The following is a 16178-nucleotide window of genomic DNA, read 5'->3' on the forward strand; positions in this document are numbered from 1 at the left end:
CGCTGTTGCCCAATATAGTACCAGTGGAGATTTGAACCAGCAACCTTCTGCTTGTTAGTCAAGCATTTCCCCGCTGCACCACTTAAGGTGGTAGGTGGAAAGAAAGGTACAATATATACAATTCAATGCTTAGGTTGCACTTCATTCTATATTGCGGAATCCAGCAGGTCACTGAATGATAGATATAAAGAACATCTAGTAGATATGAGGCATTGTGCAAAGAGAATGAAACCCTGGTCACTGCATATGAGGATTAAGCATGAAAGCCAAATGGTGCCCACTAAAATATCTATTTTAGGGATTGAAAGGTAGCTACAAAGAAGGAAAATCAAGGAAGCATTATTTATAGAGAAACTGAGATCTGACATTAATGCCCGGGAAGCGCTGGTCGATGCCATGAAGTTTATTTGCCTCAGAGAAGAATCAGGCGTTTCCCCTTTCTCTCCCCACCCCTGCCCCACACATTCTCTCTCCACAAGTCAGGAAACTGTGTCTTATCATGTCTAAGGAATTTAACAGCTGGGGAACCAAGGTTTTCATCTGTGCTCATTTATTTTACTTGAGGATGGTGTGTCACACCGAAACGTCTTATGTTTTTATGCAGGGCTGTCATTAGAGAGCCCTGGCTGGGTGTGGGGCCCGGGGCAAATCAGCCAGTGTGGGGCCCCCTTCCAGTTAATTCAAATGGAGGTTAAAAGAGTGGGTCCTGGAGCAGTTGCCCTGCTTGCCATGCCCTAAGGACAGCCCTGTATTATGTTTACCAACTTTCAGTTTTTCTTAGTTTGCACAATAAAAGGTCTTTTTTGTTGAGAGTTTGGAGTTAATATGTGTATTGCATCGCTGACATATCAACTTATTCCTACTGAAAAATATAGATGAATTACTTTGAGCTGTAACATGCCTCAATAAAGATAGTACCTTGATCAGAAGGTCAGGGCAGTCTTCCATATCAGGAACTTGGTGGCATGTCATAGGTTTCATGATGTCCCCATCTTCTTTTAAAAGCAAGCTACACTCCCCTCCCAACTCATGACACAGACATTGCATCATGGTGGAAAATGGGCAGAATCTTTAGCTGAAGGTGTAGGTTATGGGTGTGGGTGTATAATATCATGGGTTGCATGTCTCTGGCTCCTCAGTCATATTAAGAGATGCTGCATGCAGCTCATGATCCATATGTTAACCAGACCTATCTTACATTAAAATCTAGACAAGTCATGCAATGCTGTTTTGAAAAGAGTATCATTGTTCTGCTCCTCCATTAGAATGGGAAGGAGCTCTTTCTTACCATCAATCCAGTAAAACAAATTTTTAAAGAAGGATTGCTGACTAGGATTAAGAAATAAATGGTTGCTGCTGACTAGAACCAACTGCTGGGATCAATATTGCTTCTGTACTAAATGAATTTTATTTGTTGCTAGCTAGCGTCTGCGTGTGATTGGTGGTACTGGTTCTTGTTCAAACTCCTATGTAGTCAGGGCAAGGATGGCTCAAGGAGCCCTTCCCTTTTACGAACCCACCGGCATGCTTAGAACATCTTATGGGACCTTGCTTTGACTGTCATGGCTATCGAAAGCTATGTTGGGGGTTTGATAGAGCAGAGTTGTCAGGGAGGTGTCTCTTTCAAGGGAGATGTCCTGGATCCCTCCCTTCACTACTGGTTGAATGGTTTATTCTGGTAAACCATGTTTGTCAGGAAAGGTTTTAGATACTGATGGTTCTACTATTGCTGACTGTTGACATCTGATCTGAGGGCAATTCTGCTTTATTACTGGAATTTTTATAGTGGTTTTGGTATTTTTCTTGTTTTATTCTCTTTCTATATAGTTCTAGTCCAGACTGAAAGGCAGGATTCAAACTCTGTGTGTGTGTGTGCACATGTGTTTTAAGTTTCCGCTCTGAAATAAACAATCATTGAACAGAACTACTTTCAAATATGACATGGTGATTGATTAGTAGGTTACCTGACCAGGCTTTGCATTCTCACAGACAACTACATCATAGTCTCCGGTGAGCTCTGGGGGGTTGTCATTGACGTCAAGAATTTTAATTCCAACTGGGGCATGGCTCAGGAGGCCAGGACTGTCTGTAAAACACACAAAAAATGAAGTGATGCAGCAGCTTCAAACAACACATAAGAAGAACTTTGCTGGCCTGACCTCCTGAAAGTAGAGGGCTGTAACTTGATTTAAAATGATGGCTTGTCAGAAAATCCACATGCTACAACTAAAACTACAGTGAGATAACAGTCTTACAATGATGTGGTTTGCTGAATCTCACTAGCCTTTTGAAAAAATAAAATCAAGGACAAGAGTTTATTGTTAAACTATGGGTTTGTAACATCCAGGATAATTACATGGTACTCAGGAGCAAGAATAACAGAAGAGTCCTCAGAGTCTATCGCACACATTGCAGGCCAAGAAATAATCAAGTGGCTTCACTTGATCTTACAGTGCCATATCACCACTGAGTAGAAAGAGAAATTGACTAGCCAAGGAAGAATACACAAACAGGTTCTTTAAATCCTTGGAATCTGGATTTCCAGATTTAATGGAAGATAATCAGGTTGCCATATTATTATACATAAGGAGTGATATTATGCTGTCTTGCACACTGCTGTTGCACCTTCAGGGCACTTGGCTATAGATATGTGATTTTTTTTGCAAAGCAGATACAAACCATTGTTGCACATAGCATGCATATTCCTAGCCTCAGTTGTGCCCCACTCGGAAGCACAGATAGGCACAGATTTGAATTACTAAAGCTTATTGCATTTGCAGTGATTTGACTGGACATCAAATTCCCCATTCAAAAACGTGGGCAGATGTATGAATGCAATCTGAATCATCGTTGAGAACATACATAATGATGATGATGATACACTCTCTGTTCTCGACTGTTTTATTTTGTAATGGATTTCGGAAAAGATGTTTATACAGTTTGGGGAGATGTTATGGAACCGTTTCAATATTTGTAAGGCCCCTTAAAGGCTTATTAATGGAAGCCTAAAAATAAAATAACTGTTTAACAGCTTGCAGAAGTAAGTACCACTCCCCACTCTGTTCAATCTCTCCCCCCCCCCCCCGCCCTGTTTGGGATTCTTATTTTCAACAGCTAATGTGCATTTTTAGCATAAATACAACTGAAACTGTACTTAGCATAAATAGAATTACAAACTCAAATATATAAGAATGCACAGGGATATGACTCATCTGAAGGATGAATACCCCCAAATCTTCCTTGAATGTAAAAAGCTAATATGTCGGAAAGCACCTTGCCTACTAGCAATAAAATTGTGGTATGGAAGCACCTTCGAACAAGTGATCTCTTGTTATGCATTTGAACTGGCTCTTAATTTAATAACACCAGAGCGAACCAGTAGGGAACTTCATCCCACTATAGGTAAAACAACTCATGAATTGATCCAGCTTTGGCTCAGTAGATGCATAGGACAACGTCATTCAGCTTTATGTCTGATGCTTTCAAAATCACCCCATTCTTTCATTTGTACATTGTAAGGTAAACTTCAGTTGAAGCTTTTCTTCTGATTGCCTTAAACCACTGCAGGGAAAGGGACAGACCCATACACTCTTGAAAGGATTTGATTGCAAAATGTAGTTACTTGATAGGAAATACACAGAACGAAATAGCCAAAGTAGATACAAAGGGCACAGGTCACCACAACTTATATGTGGGCCTTATATTTCCTTTCCACATTTCAACTCGTAATAATTGTAATGCTGGACACACATTTGTTGTTGCCTGCAAGAATCTTTCACATGTAATGATCAAAGAAGGTCTCCCAAGAAAAGACTGCAGTGAATCATATCCTTCCTCTTTGGATAATGGTCCCTTAAAACATTTATCCTCTCAACAGGTACTCGGTGTTAACTGAAAGGTATGTTACTCACTACTATATAATATAATATTTTTTAAAAAATGAGAACCCACTATTTTCATGTGCTTAGATAATTTCAAGAGGACTTGCTGAATGCCATGGCCATTGGAAGCTAGGCCAGTGGCTACAAGGATCAGGACTTTTTCAGTGGTGGCATCTGGAATTCCCGCCCAGGTCCCTGCAGTTCAAGCTTTTTATGGTGATAACGCAGGGTTTTTAAAAAGCATTTGTTTAATTATTTGATCTTTTTCATAGTTGTCTTTTATACTATTTCTATGTGTTAAGCTGCCTTGACAGCTTGATTTCACACTAGAAGGTATGGCACAAATTAAGTAAACAAAATATAACGGTGTGGAAAACAAGATTTCACATATTGCATGAAATCATGCTATTTTTCTAACTAAAGGGGCACACATATGCCCTCTCCTACTCCATAATTACTACTAGTAGTACTTTATAAAGCCGTATTCTTTCCTTGTTCAGCAATTTCTACGACTGCAGTTGCTGAAAACCAATGCCTCAGTGCTCTTCAGACTTACACATCCAGGACTACTCAAATCAAGCATTACATTTGTTAACTTAACTATACCGTGATAGGGCCTGCTCAATGGCTAGCTATCTTGACCAAATTCCACATCTCTAAGGCTCAGAAAATCCCACTTTCCCTTTGCTCGTCTGTGTGAATACAGGCCCATGCTAACAACAACCTCTACCTTCCTCCCTTTATAATCTTGTTAGTTCAAAGATGCTAATTAAATTTGGGAGGGTTTGAGAGGCATTGCCTATTTTCTGTAAATGGCCAATATGAGTAGTTAAAAGAACATATGACTTCCTGAAAGATGAAGCTGGGGTATGTATGGTACAGATGTAGGGACACATAGCGACACCTCAACGGTGTAGCCTGTGACGATGTCATCCATCATCCATGTATCTTCAAGATGGCAGTTGTGCAAGTGGGTTAACATGTGAACCGCCTAACTGGTTTGAACCAAAATTGCTACAGCTGTAGGGGGACATGGGGAAACCTCAATGGCATAGTTTGTGATGATGTCATCTACCCCAAACCCAAGATGGTGGATGCATGAATGTTTGAGGCACAAGTGGGCTAACTTGTGAACTAACTGATTTGAATCAAATTAGTTACAGTTGTAGTGAGTGACACACAGGACACCTCAATGGCATAGTTTGTGATGACAACACCCACCCCGATTCAAGATGGCAGACGCGTAAACCTGTGAGGCGCAATTGGGCTACCTTGTGAACCACCTAACTGATTTGAACCAAATTTGCTACAGCTGTAAGGGCATACAGGGATGTCCAAATGGCATGGTGTATGATGATGCCATCTACTCCAATTAAAGATGGTGACCACATGAATATCTGAGGAGCAAGCAGGCTAATTTGTGGACTGTCTAACCAATTTGAACCAAATTAGATACAGTTGCAGTGAGTGACACATAGGGACACCTCAATGGCATAACCTGTGATGATGTCATCCACCCTGATTCAAGATGGCAGACGTGCAAGTGGGCTAATTTATAAACTGTCTGATTTGAACCAAATTTGCAACAGCTGTAGGGGCACATGGGGAAACCTCAATGGCAGAGTTTGTGTTGATGTCATCTACCCCAAACCTAAGATGGTGGACCTGTGGAATGTTTGAGCCACAAGTGAGCTAACTTGTGGACTGTCTAACCGATTTGAACCAAATTAGGTACAGTTGCAGTGAGTGATAAATATGGACACCTCAATGGCATAGTTTGTGATGATGTCATCCACCCTGATTCAAGATGGTGGGAACATTTGAAGTACAAGTGCACTAACTTGAGGACTGTCTAACTTGGTACAGTTGTAGTAGTGAGTGACACCTCAATGGTGTAGTTTGTAATTAGGTCATCCCTCCCGATCTAAGATGGTAGACATGTGAACATTTGCGGTGCAAGAGATCTACCTTGTGGACCTCAATTTGAATCAAATGTAGTTGTAGAGTTGTAGAGACAAAGTTGTAGAGACAAAGAAAGGAAAGTAGGTGAATTAGTTCCTACTAGAACTACTTGTTATTGTATGTTTCAATCCTCTGTTGTGAGCCACCCAGAGAACAATTTGTTATGGGGCAGCTAACAATTAGTTTATTTTTTTTATTAATTATTATTGTTATTATTATTACTTTAAATTTCTGCCACTGCTTCAGGATTCATTTATAGAGAAGGCCTCACAGGCAGTCTTGGGAGGAGGCAAGGTTTCCTCATAAACCATCTTCTGAAGTTTTCAAGCTTGCTGTCACTTCAAGGCAAGTGCAATGCTATGCTGACCAAACATAACAGCAAAAAGGAGGAGCAAGGGGATTCCTGGAAAGTAGCAATACTTGAAAGATGCTACCCTTGAAATAATCCCCTAGACACAAATCCCCAGTAAATTAACTACCAGAACCAACAAAATAGTAACATTAGCATTGTCATTGTACAGGCAATCATCCAGTACTCTCTGCCAAATACAAGGCAGGTTAGGTGATTAACATGCTGTAACAGTTATGTGTGTGAATGAATTTTACATTATCTGTTCAAGTTGCAATCCTGTAATGAAGTTTGAACAATGAAAGGTTGAACTCATTTGCTTTAATTATCTGATATCAGACATTAAAATCACCTGATAATTTGCTGTTCCCCGGATACTAAAATAATGACAACAAAACAAAAGTTAGAGAAGAAGAGCAGAGGCGGCTCAGGAATAGGAGGAGGATGCTGACGCACCTACTAGTGCATGTTCCATGCCCAACAGCAGTGTGGGGCCATCCTCCCCCCGTCTTCCCAGTCCAGCAGCATGACATCCCTGGCAGCACCAACACAGCTGGCAGTTCCACCCGTTTGTTCTACCCAGTGGTTCAAATGGGGGTGCCTTGGTGCCTTGCTGGGGGAATGGGAGCTGGCACTGACCAGGCCCTGTAGTACTGCTGTGCAGATTGTTCTGCAGTACCTGCAGGACCCAGTGGAGGAAGACCTGGAGATGGAGTGCATCCAGTTCTGGGCAGCATGTCGCCAAGTCTGACAGGACTTGGTGTCGGTTGCTGGACACCTCCTCTCGTGCCCACCGACAAGTGTCCATAGTGAAAGGGTGGCCCCCATGGATGGGGACATGGTGACACCCCATTGCTCATGTCTGGACCCTGGCTTGGTGGAGCAACTGGTGTTCCTCAAAGTTAACCTCCCCCTGCTGGGCTATACCAAGCTGGAAGTGGAGGGTGAGTGGCTCATGTCTCATGGTTACCCTCACCTGCCTACAACAGCACTTCAGAGCTCACCTCCCTCTCATCCTGGCCAAAGCAGCTGTGTCACAATCTGCTGCTAGGGCCACAAACCTACGCAATCAGGAGCACCATGAGCATCCGTGTCTTCCCTCCCAGTGTGCCAGACACCTTTCTTTATTTGCATGTCTGTGTGTGGTGAGGGGTAAATTTTCAAAGTATTATTTATTTATTTAGCATATTTGTATACCGCCCACCACAGGTCTCTCGGCAGTTCACAAAATCAAAACAAACCAAGAAAATTTTAAACATGATGTTTGTAGCATGTGTAGAAAAGCAGTTTGGGGGGAAACTGCCCCACCCACCCACCCATGTGGCTATGGAAAGGAGACTCAGTGCACCAGGAAGGGGAAAGGATGTATGTGTTGATGTCCTGATTGCACGTACTTGGACCAGTCAGACAAGTATTGTCCAGACTGGTCCAGTGATAAATAAAAAGCCCACCTGCATGATATTCCCTCATTCCCTGAGTGGTTTTTCCTCATAAATGCTCTTCATGTAGGAAGGGATAAATTGAGCTATGAGTTATAGATAAATTACTTTTTGTCAACAGGGAACTGCTCTCTCCCATCTCTCCTCAAATGTAAATGTGTGCAGTTTTTCCAATAAAATGCAGGTATATGCTCTTTTTTAACAGTATCATACAGTGGCGGATTACCAGAGAGGCTGAGGATGGATCTGCCTATGGCGGCAAAATTTGAGGAGCAGCACTCTTCAAATTTTTTCACCCCTCTCTGGGGACAGCAGCAGCGGCTACAGTGAAGGTACGGGTGGGGTGAGGAGTTAAAATGAAGGTGCGGGTGGAGGCAAGGAGTTAAACATCCTATGGTGTATAAACCCCCCCATGCCACTCCACAGTAGCTATGGAGGGGGGGGTAAGGAGGGGAGAGTTCCCCTTAACAAATCCTTACCCAGGGAGCGAGGGTAGGATGGGGCAGAGTGCTGGTGGAGGAGGCTGCAGGGAGGGGGTGAGGAGCAGAGATTTCTCCTTTTACTGGGATGGGAGGTGGCAAGCTCCTTCCAGCTGCCCTCCGTCCTCCCAACTGACTGCATGGGCCTTCCAAGTCCCAACTCTTTGCTTCCTCCACGTGGAAGGAGGCTGAAAACGGGATGCTCAGCAGAGAGGCGAAAGGCCCGTGCAGTCAGTTGGGAGGAAGGAGGTCAACTGGAAGGAGCTTGCTGCCTCCCATACCAGTAGAAGGGGAACTCTCTGCTCCTCTCCTGCCCCCCGCAGGCTCCGCCACCAGCGCTGTGCCCCATCCCACCTTCCTTTCCTGGGTAAAAGATAAAATATTTGTTAAGGGGAACTCTCCTCTCCTCGGCCCCCCCCCCTGCAGTTACTGCCGCTGTGATTTTAAAAAAACCAACACCATGGGGGGACTTTCTTCTCATCCCCACCCCACTGCAGCCACCTCTGCCATGCCCTGGGCAAAGGGGGAAAGTTTCCCCTTGACCCCCTCCCTGCAGCCTACTGCCACTGCCACATAGCAGCATTTTTTGAAAAAAATCATTTTTGTCTATGGGCAGCAAAATGACTAATCCTCCCAGTATCATACCTAAAACATTTGTCTTGTAAAATAATTTTTTTACCCTATGCTTTCTGTGAACACCAGTTCAAAAGGGTGGGAGGAGGAAGTATGCTTGACATTTCTGTACAGAACAAAACTACAAAAGAGGCTCTCCAGCAAAGTATATTCAGAAAACAGTACGATATGGATTGTTTGAAAAACTTCTCCAGGATTTTTTTTTCAAAGTTTTGTTCGATTCCTAAGAAGCTCCTAGACTACAGAGCTGAGGATATACAGCACATGTGCAAAGAAAGATCTGAGAATAACAGAGACACCTGAAGTGAGAAAATGTCAGATTATCAATTATCACAGGCTTTCTTAAGCTCTGACTTCTCGAAATGCCAAGGTTTAAGAAAAATGACCATGGAAAAGGCTACTGCATGTTCACAAAGCTTTGATCTCAGCCTGTCTTAGGAAAGAAAAATGGTGTGGAGCAACTGTATAATTCTATAAGCTGCTCAAAATCTTCAACGCTGTGACAGTGTAAGCAATAGGAAAACAAAAGCTATGTTGGGTTTTTTTTTTTACTTTTATAGATTCTTGTTTTTAAAAATTTGTATTCCCTATTCAACCTTCAAAGGGAAAGCACAAGTATAAAAGCTATAGCTTGCTGCTTTATGAATGCAATCTTCTTCACCAAGCTCCAGAGGAACTGAAAACAATTCCAAGAAAATGCAATCAGTACAATAGCCCAGCAAGGTAGCAATGTTTTCAGAGGCACTTTGAAGCAGGAGCAATGAATTCTAATCAAAACAGAGGAGACTGAAACATGTAAAACAGCAGGATGCAATTCTCAGCTATTCCGCTGAGACAGAGACAGACTTTGCACCCCTAGACCCAATAAAGACAGGACACGCTTAGCTGGAGTAAAAATAGGGCCACTTTATTAATATACAGCGTAATAAGACTTGCAACAAGGTACCTAACTAACCAGAGTATGGGTACTCCTCCCGTGTGGGACCACCTCCTAGGGAGGGCTGTCCCCACACTAGGGCAAAGGGCTGGGTACTGACTGGTCAGGTGCCAGGTCCTGACATCCTCTTACCACAAAGCTTTCCCCAACATTCTGAGCGAATGTCTCGCTGGAGTCTTCACCATATATTTGAGAGTACTGTATCCTTTGGCTACTAGCCTTGCCTTATAGCGATGTACATCCCTGTCTGCATCTTGTTTGGTTTTAAAGACCCACGTGCATCCTACAATCTTTCTTCCAGTGGGTCTTGTTCTGGTGCAGGGATTCACTTTCTTCTTTGCAGCTTTCCTCCATTTATCTGCTTTGATAAGATAAGGTTACCATGAGCAGGGTCATCCCTTTTGGTACGTTCCCTAGAGGCTGCACGATCGGATGCTAGTGAACCAGGAGCATAGGAAGCTTTGCACCTGTACCGGGGTAGATATGATAAAGACTCCAGTGAGACATTCGTGCCAGTCGTGAAACACAGGTCCCTCAAGACACTACTGAGCAAGAGCAGCAGCCAGAAAGAAGCAGGTTGACCACCTGAATGTAAAGACTGCCTTCCTACATGGAGGAAGAACTTTGAAGAACCTGGAAAAGAGAGGCTTGTGGAAATGGAGGCTTGTATACCAATTTCAAAAGAGCCTCTATAGCTTAGAGCAAGCTGCTAAAGCATGGAATGAAAAGCTAAACCAACTGCTGTTCACACAAGGACAAGCTGGCCCCCACCATTACTCATGATTCAGGGACAACCGATAGATTCATGTCCAGACTCATGGTGATGACCTGACTATTGCATATGAGGGAACAAGTCAGCCATGAGATTGTGCAGCCCCCGGAAATATTCAAGGAAATAGATTGAAGCACCAAAGCCTACCAAGACTTTGGGGCCTGTCAAAGCTGTACTCCGCTCTCCCTCATGGAGAAAAACCTGCACCAGAGAAGAGGCTAGCCAAGTTGAATTAATGAATGCCTCCCACTCTTTCTCTGAGCGCCCCGCCTCCTTAGGTCTCTCTCTGACCAACATGTAGCCAGAAATTAATGTAGGTCTCCCCCTGTAATTCTGTACTTCTGAATAAAGTAGATTAGTGTAACATTACATGAATCTCCATGCCTATCACTTACAAGCTGTCGCCTCTGGGACCATGTCAACTTCTATTGCGAGAGTTGCAGCTGTTTGCTAGCCTGAGTCGCTGCCTTCTTTGTGTCCCCTCTTGTACCTGTCCTGGACTCTAGTGCCCTTGGGCGGGACAAAATCTGTACCATAACAAGTAGCTCTCCATCCTCAGAAGAGGAAGAAGACTCGCACTCTGTGAGCCAGGGCAGGTACCTTCCCGTCAGACTCGCTGGGCCCCTTCTTAGCTGCCCATCGCCGCAGCCACCAATCAGGTGCTCCTCAGCAACTGAGTCAATCAAGAGCCCCCACAGAGTGGGGAAAGGCCCCCCCATGGCAGTTGATAAGTTAATGCACCCCAGTGCCATCAAGAGGGAAAGCCCTCAACCGATGCATTCAGGATGCCCCCCAATATTAATACTGCCCCCAATCAAGGAATGAAGACTGCTCCATAATCAGTGTGCTCTCTTATTCTAATTAAAAAACAAACAAACAAACAAACAACTGTGTGCGGAATCTGCTTTTTGTTTGGGGTGGTGATATCAAGGCAGTGTGTGCACAAGTGCATTCAGGGTGGGGCTTTCCTGATTCAACCTGAGCGGGATCTAAAATTAACTGAGTGGACACCAAAAAGTCGGGCTCTCTGTGCCGAGGCACTGCCCACTTAGCCTTGCTGAGCCCCTTTTTTGATGACCTACTGGCTCTATTAACTGCCCCCTGATGTAACCACAATCAACTGTTCCTTAATCAACTAAATAAGTGCAAAAACCCCCACTGAACAACTGAATGCCCCAATGGCAATTAACAGTGAATGTATTAAGAATAATCACAATTAATGAAATAAGGCCTCCAGCTTAAAGCCCCACCGCTTGCCCTGTGGCTGAGCCAAATTGGGTCTGGGGGCACGACTCCACCCAGGCCTAGCAGGCCACACTACCAACACACAGTGACACAACTAAAAAGACACCCAGCTAAGAACTAAAAAACCACCACAGAAACCGTCCTCCTGCTGCTGTGCCTGCACAACTGCGAAGCCAAGGGAACCAAACCAAAAAGCACGGACTACACAGTGGCCACAAAAACCAACAAGAGAACTACCAAGACAGAGGTGAAGGCAGTAAAACCAACCCGGCATCACCCAAACTGCAAAGAAAGAGGGGCAAGGCAAAAACACACCACGGTGAAGGAGGAGTACTTAAAGACACACAAACCTTCCCACCCCCCCCACCCCTGCTCTTCTCTTCAGGCATGTGTTTTGCAAAAATATAGCCAGGTCTGCCATGCAGACTCTCACCACCACCACCAGCAGGCCAGAAGGAAGCCTAGGAAGACTGCAACCACAGTGATTTTGCTAGGCCAGAAGCTTGGCTTTAAATAGGATTTGAAACTCTCTCCTTTGGGAGCCTCCACCTTTGCCCTCCCTGCTGGCCAATAGGGTGCCAGTTCTCAAGGACTGGCACCAATCCAGAGCCTACCAGAGAGCCAGACTCCTCTGGCCAATCAGGAAAGCATGAGCTCAGCAAAGGAAAATCAAGCAAAACAAGTGACACAATATGGAGGATAGGACCTAAAATGGCCTCTAGAACCTTCAAACTGGCTCAAACAAGTTTAGATTCAAACTGGTTCTAAAAGGTTCTAAATAAGGTATAATGGGGACTCAAACCAGACCATTATTTCCTATGTAGAGTACCTGGGGCACAAAACTGGAGTAGGTGGTAGGCACCCAGGGGTGACTACCACTACCGAATGCCAAAGCAATTGGACACTCCTATGATAACTAATGATTTTCTGAAGATTTTTTATTTTTATTTTTGCATTTTTCCCATAGGGAATAATGGAGATTTGAGAATGCCCCATTCATTACCTTTGGGGGGTGTCAGGGCACCCTAGAGTGGGTCTGGGGGTTCTATGCTGCACCACTCAGTGCAGATCATCTGGGAGTGCAGACCATACTCCGAGCAAAGTCAAGTGCTTGTTTTTTTTTGGGGGGGGGGTGAGTTCAACCAGCCTTCCCACCCACACACCATCCCATCATATGAATGACTTCAGTATATCCATTATTTGTTTCTCTTGAACTTTGCTCTTCCTCTGAAAAGCTCAGAGTAGCTTACAAATGATTCCCTAGAATCTCTGGTCCAGGCTTTAGCAGCAGAACTATATCATGTGACTTCAGTTCAAAACATTCTTTGGGTAATCATGAATTTCTACCATCATCCAGTTTTTTCTTAGGCCCAAGTGTGATAGGAAATTCTACAATACCGCCTTCAAACTGAAGAAGACACAGGTGACTTTGGTCACCACTCCCAAAAATTGTGGCAATCCTTTAATTGTTCTGGTGCCAACAACCAAAATAAAATCTCTTGCCTTTAAACCTGGCTTGATGTTCAGAAACTGGCTATATGTCCTTAGAAAAATGGCCTCATGCTGAGCCACTTGTTTGTCTTCACCACATTCGTCAACTCACATTGTGATTGCTTGTGGTTTTCAAGTGGCAGCTATAAAAGAGCTGCAGATGGTGAAACATATGGCAGTGCCTCTTCAGAGAACTCAAAGGTGACACAAACACACGAGCCTAATGCTTTGAGGGCTGCACTTGCTCTTTGTCCAATACCAGGTTTGTTTTCTTGTTTTCATCTGTCATCTCTAATTTTTAAGCAAAGGAGGAGGCATGAGTGAGTAAAGATATACATGAAATATTTGATGCAAAAACACATGGGCACAATCCAGCCAATGTTAAGAACTTTATTTCTGTGAATAAAAGACACATGTACCAAAATCTTACACTGAAATCAAGAGATAGAAACGTATTTAATTTTGGCTGGCTCCTGTGCCATATTGTGTGTGTGTGTGTGTGTGTGTACCCACACAATCTGTGTTTAAAATTCTGAACAGAATGGCTTTTTGAACAGCATTATGGCATTCCAAGTCATTTTATTTCAACAGAAAACATTAGTGTTCTTGCAGTCCCTTCGCAATGTACAACTCGTGATTAGGGCAATATATAACGTATGGAGAATAACATTTAAGTCTGATGATTTAACATTTAAGTCTGATTTATTTCTGCCAAACTGTTACATTAGATGGTTCCTCCCTCTCCCCGCCTCAAGCCTCAATAGCTACCACTAGGCAGGCAGTTTCATGGGTAAGCCCCAGTGAGGATTTTAAATCTTAATTAAAGCTCACACTTGCTGTACACCTGTTTATGATTAGGGCTAATTTACAGCTGAGAGCATGCCGTAATGGGAAAAAAGATCATATGAAGAGACTGTGCAGCACATATCCAGGTCTCAGAGGTTGTAGTCTTAATGGTTAACCATAAAACTGTAGTTTACTGTAGAAATTTACTTAGTTCAAACTATTAACTCAATCCCAAGAGCAGAAATAACTATAAAAATCAGTTTGCTGTCTTCATAAAATACCTATGCATAGCATTAATGCACTCTTTGCCAGAAGTATCCCATATAAATAAAACTGCAAAGCAGGCTCCATTTTCCAGTTGTAGTTAATGGCAGATGGAAATCTGAAGAGTGGATACGGAGGGGACCCGCTTTTTGTTTGGTCTTTCCTCATTCATCTTCCTTAGCACCATTTTGCGGTGATCAAAGGAAGCTGAAGCATGTGCTAAGGAGATTGCTTACTCCCCTGAATTCAGTGGGGCTTACTACAGAAACAACATGCTTAGGATTGCAATATAAGGCTTGCAATCTTATGCACACCTAGCTGGGCATAAGCCCAATTTAATACAGTGGAATTTACTTCTCAGTAAACATGAATAGGATTGGGCAGCATGGGACCTAAACAGAAAACATCTGAAAAGGGGTTTCTCTTGTAATCACCATACTGATGGATGTAGAAATGGAATGGAATGTTCAGATCCATTTGTTTTAATCGAAATGGGGGCTTCCAATCCACCCCTATTACTTTTAGAATATTATGGCAAAATTCTCCCTTAGTTTTCCCCACCTGAATACAATATTCCACTGTGCTAAACTGGCTTCCATTGTTCTGGTCATTGATCGAAATAAAAGCTGATTCTTCCGCACTGTCAATGGACAGAGGATGTACCTAACATTTCCAGTCCAGAAGTAAAGCCCACTTTTTGGTGCATCAAGCAGAGTCAGAGGACACTTTGAACTAATTATGTTGCCTGATTTGCTCAGTATAGGTTAACTATATTGCACCCCATGGTCACCACATTCCTAAGTCAATTCTACAGAATGGCCAACTGAGTGACAGAGATATTTAATATGTGTAGGAAATTAAGGGCAGGGGAAGAGACAGGTGCTAAGCTGGCTCTTAATTACTGCTGGGAAGATAGTAGATCTCAGGCAATTTATTTCCCGTGTATATACTGACTGTTAAGTGGCCTTATAAAAATTTTAAGGAGCTTTTGACATTTAATTTCTTAGGTTATTAGCAGAGCCCTCCAAAAATAGTATATAGGCCTTAATCTTTAGTTTAGTAAAGGTGCATCAGATGCCGTATTCCTCATAGTAATGGCAACCCCTATACATAACTAAAATCTGGTACATTATCAGGGCGGAGATGTGAGCTGTGAGACAGGATGCCCTTGTTCAAGCTTAGCCATGAACACTCACTTCAGAAAGTGTTGCTGTTGCCTTGCTGGTATGCTCTCTGCTCCCTTCTCTTGAGGCTAGGATCTTAACTGTCCCGTAGGCCAAGGCAGGGAGGAGCCAAGCACTCTTCTGCTTGAAGTGACTTTTGTTGATGGTATCAATAATATCATTATCATTCTTGACATCATTATATTATGTCATCACCAGTTTACTTAATGCTGTGCACTTAATCATACCTGCAAGCCCTACACTTATACTCATGACTGCATACTATTTAGGGGTATAACAGCAAAATAACTGTGGGTGTGCTGTGAAAGGCATAGCCCTATCCACCCCCAGCAAAGGCCCTATCCACCCCCAGCACAGAACCTCCAGTGACTGTTGCTGGTGTCTATCTTATGTTGCTTTTTAGATTGTGAGCCCTTTGGGGACAGGGTTCCATCTTATTTGTTTGTTATTTCTCTGTGTGAACTGCCCTGAGCCATTTTTGGAAGGGCGATATAGAAATTGAATAAATAGATAGATAGATAGATAGATAGATAGATAGATAGATAGATAGATAATAGCTGAAGGTGAAGGGAGAAGTCTCCTGGCTGGCAAAGTCCCAACATCTGATCACAGCAGGCCTTGCCCACATTACAGTTTTAAGAAATATACAGGGACACCGGAGGATGCCTTATACCAAATCAGACCATTAGTCCATCTAGCTCAGTTTCGTCTACACTGGCTGGCAGCGATATCTCCAATATTTCATTTAGAAGTCTC

The 16178-nt window shown here is 43.3% G+C and overlaps 1 protein-coding gene across 8 annotated transcripts in view; it reads right to left on the minus strand.

Moving 5' to 3' along the window:
• Positions 1 to 16178, minus strand: part of CDH18 (cadherin 18) — an 896981-nt gene that overhangs the window by 26399 nt on the left and 854404 nt on the right. For all 8 annotated transcript variants that reach the window (XM_053243963.1, XM_053243962.1, XM_053243957.1 and 5 more), the window contains one exon: positions 1965 to 2086. In XM_053243963.1, the coding sequence (XP_053099938.1) occupies positions 1965 to 2086 (122 nt within the window). The remainder of the gene's footprint in view (positions 1 to 1964; positions 2087 to 16178) is intronic.

This window comes from Hemicordylus capensis, chromosome 4, assembly GCF_027244095.1.
Source record: "Hemicordylus capensis ecotype Gifberg chromosome 4, rHemCap1.1.pri, whole genome shotgun sequence".
Classification (NCBI taxonomy): domain Eukaryota; kingdom Metazoa; phylum Chordata; class Lepidosauria; order Squamata; family Cordylidae; genus Hemicordylus; species Hemicordylus capensis.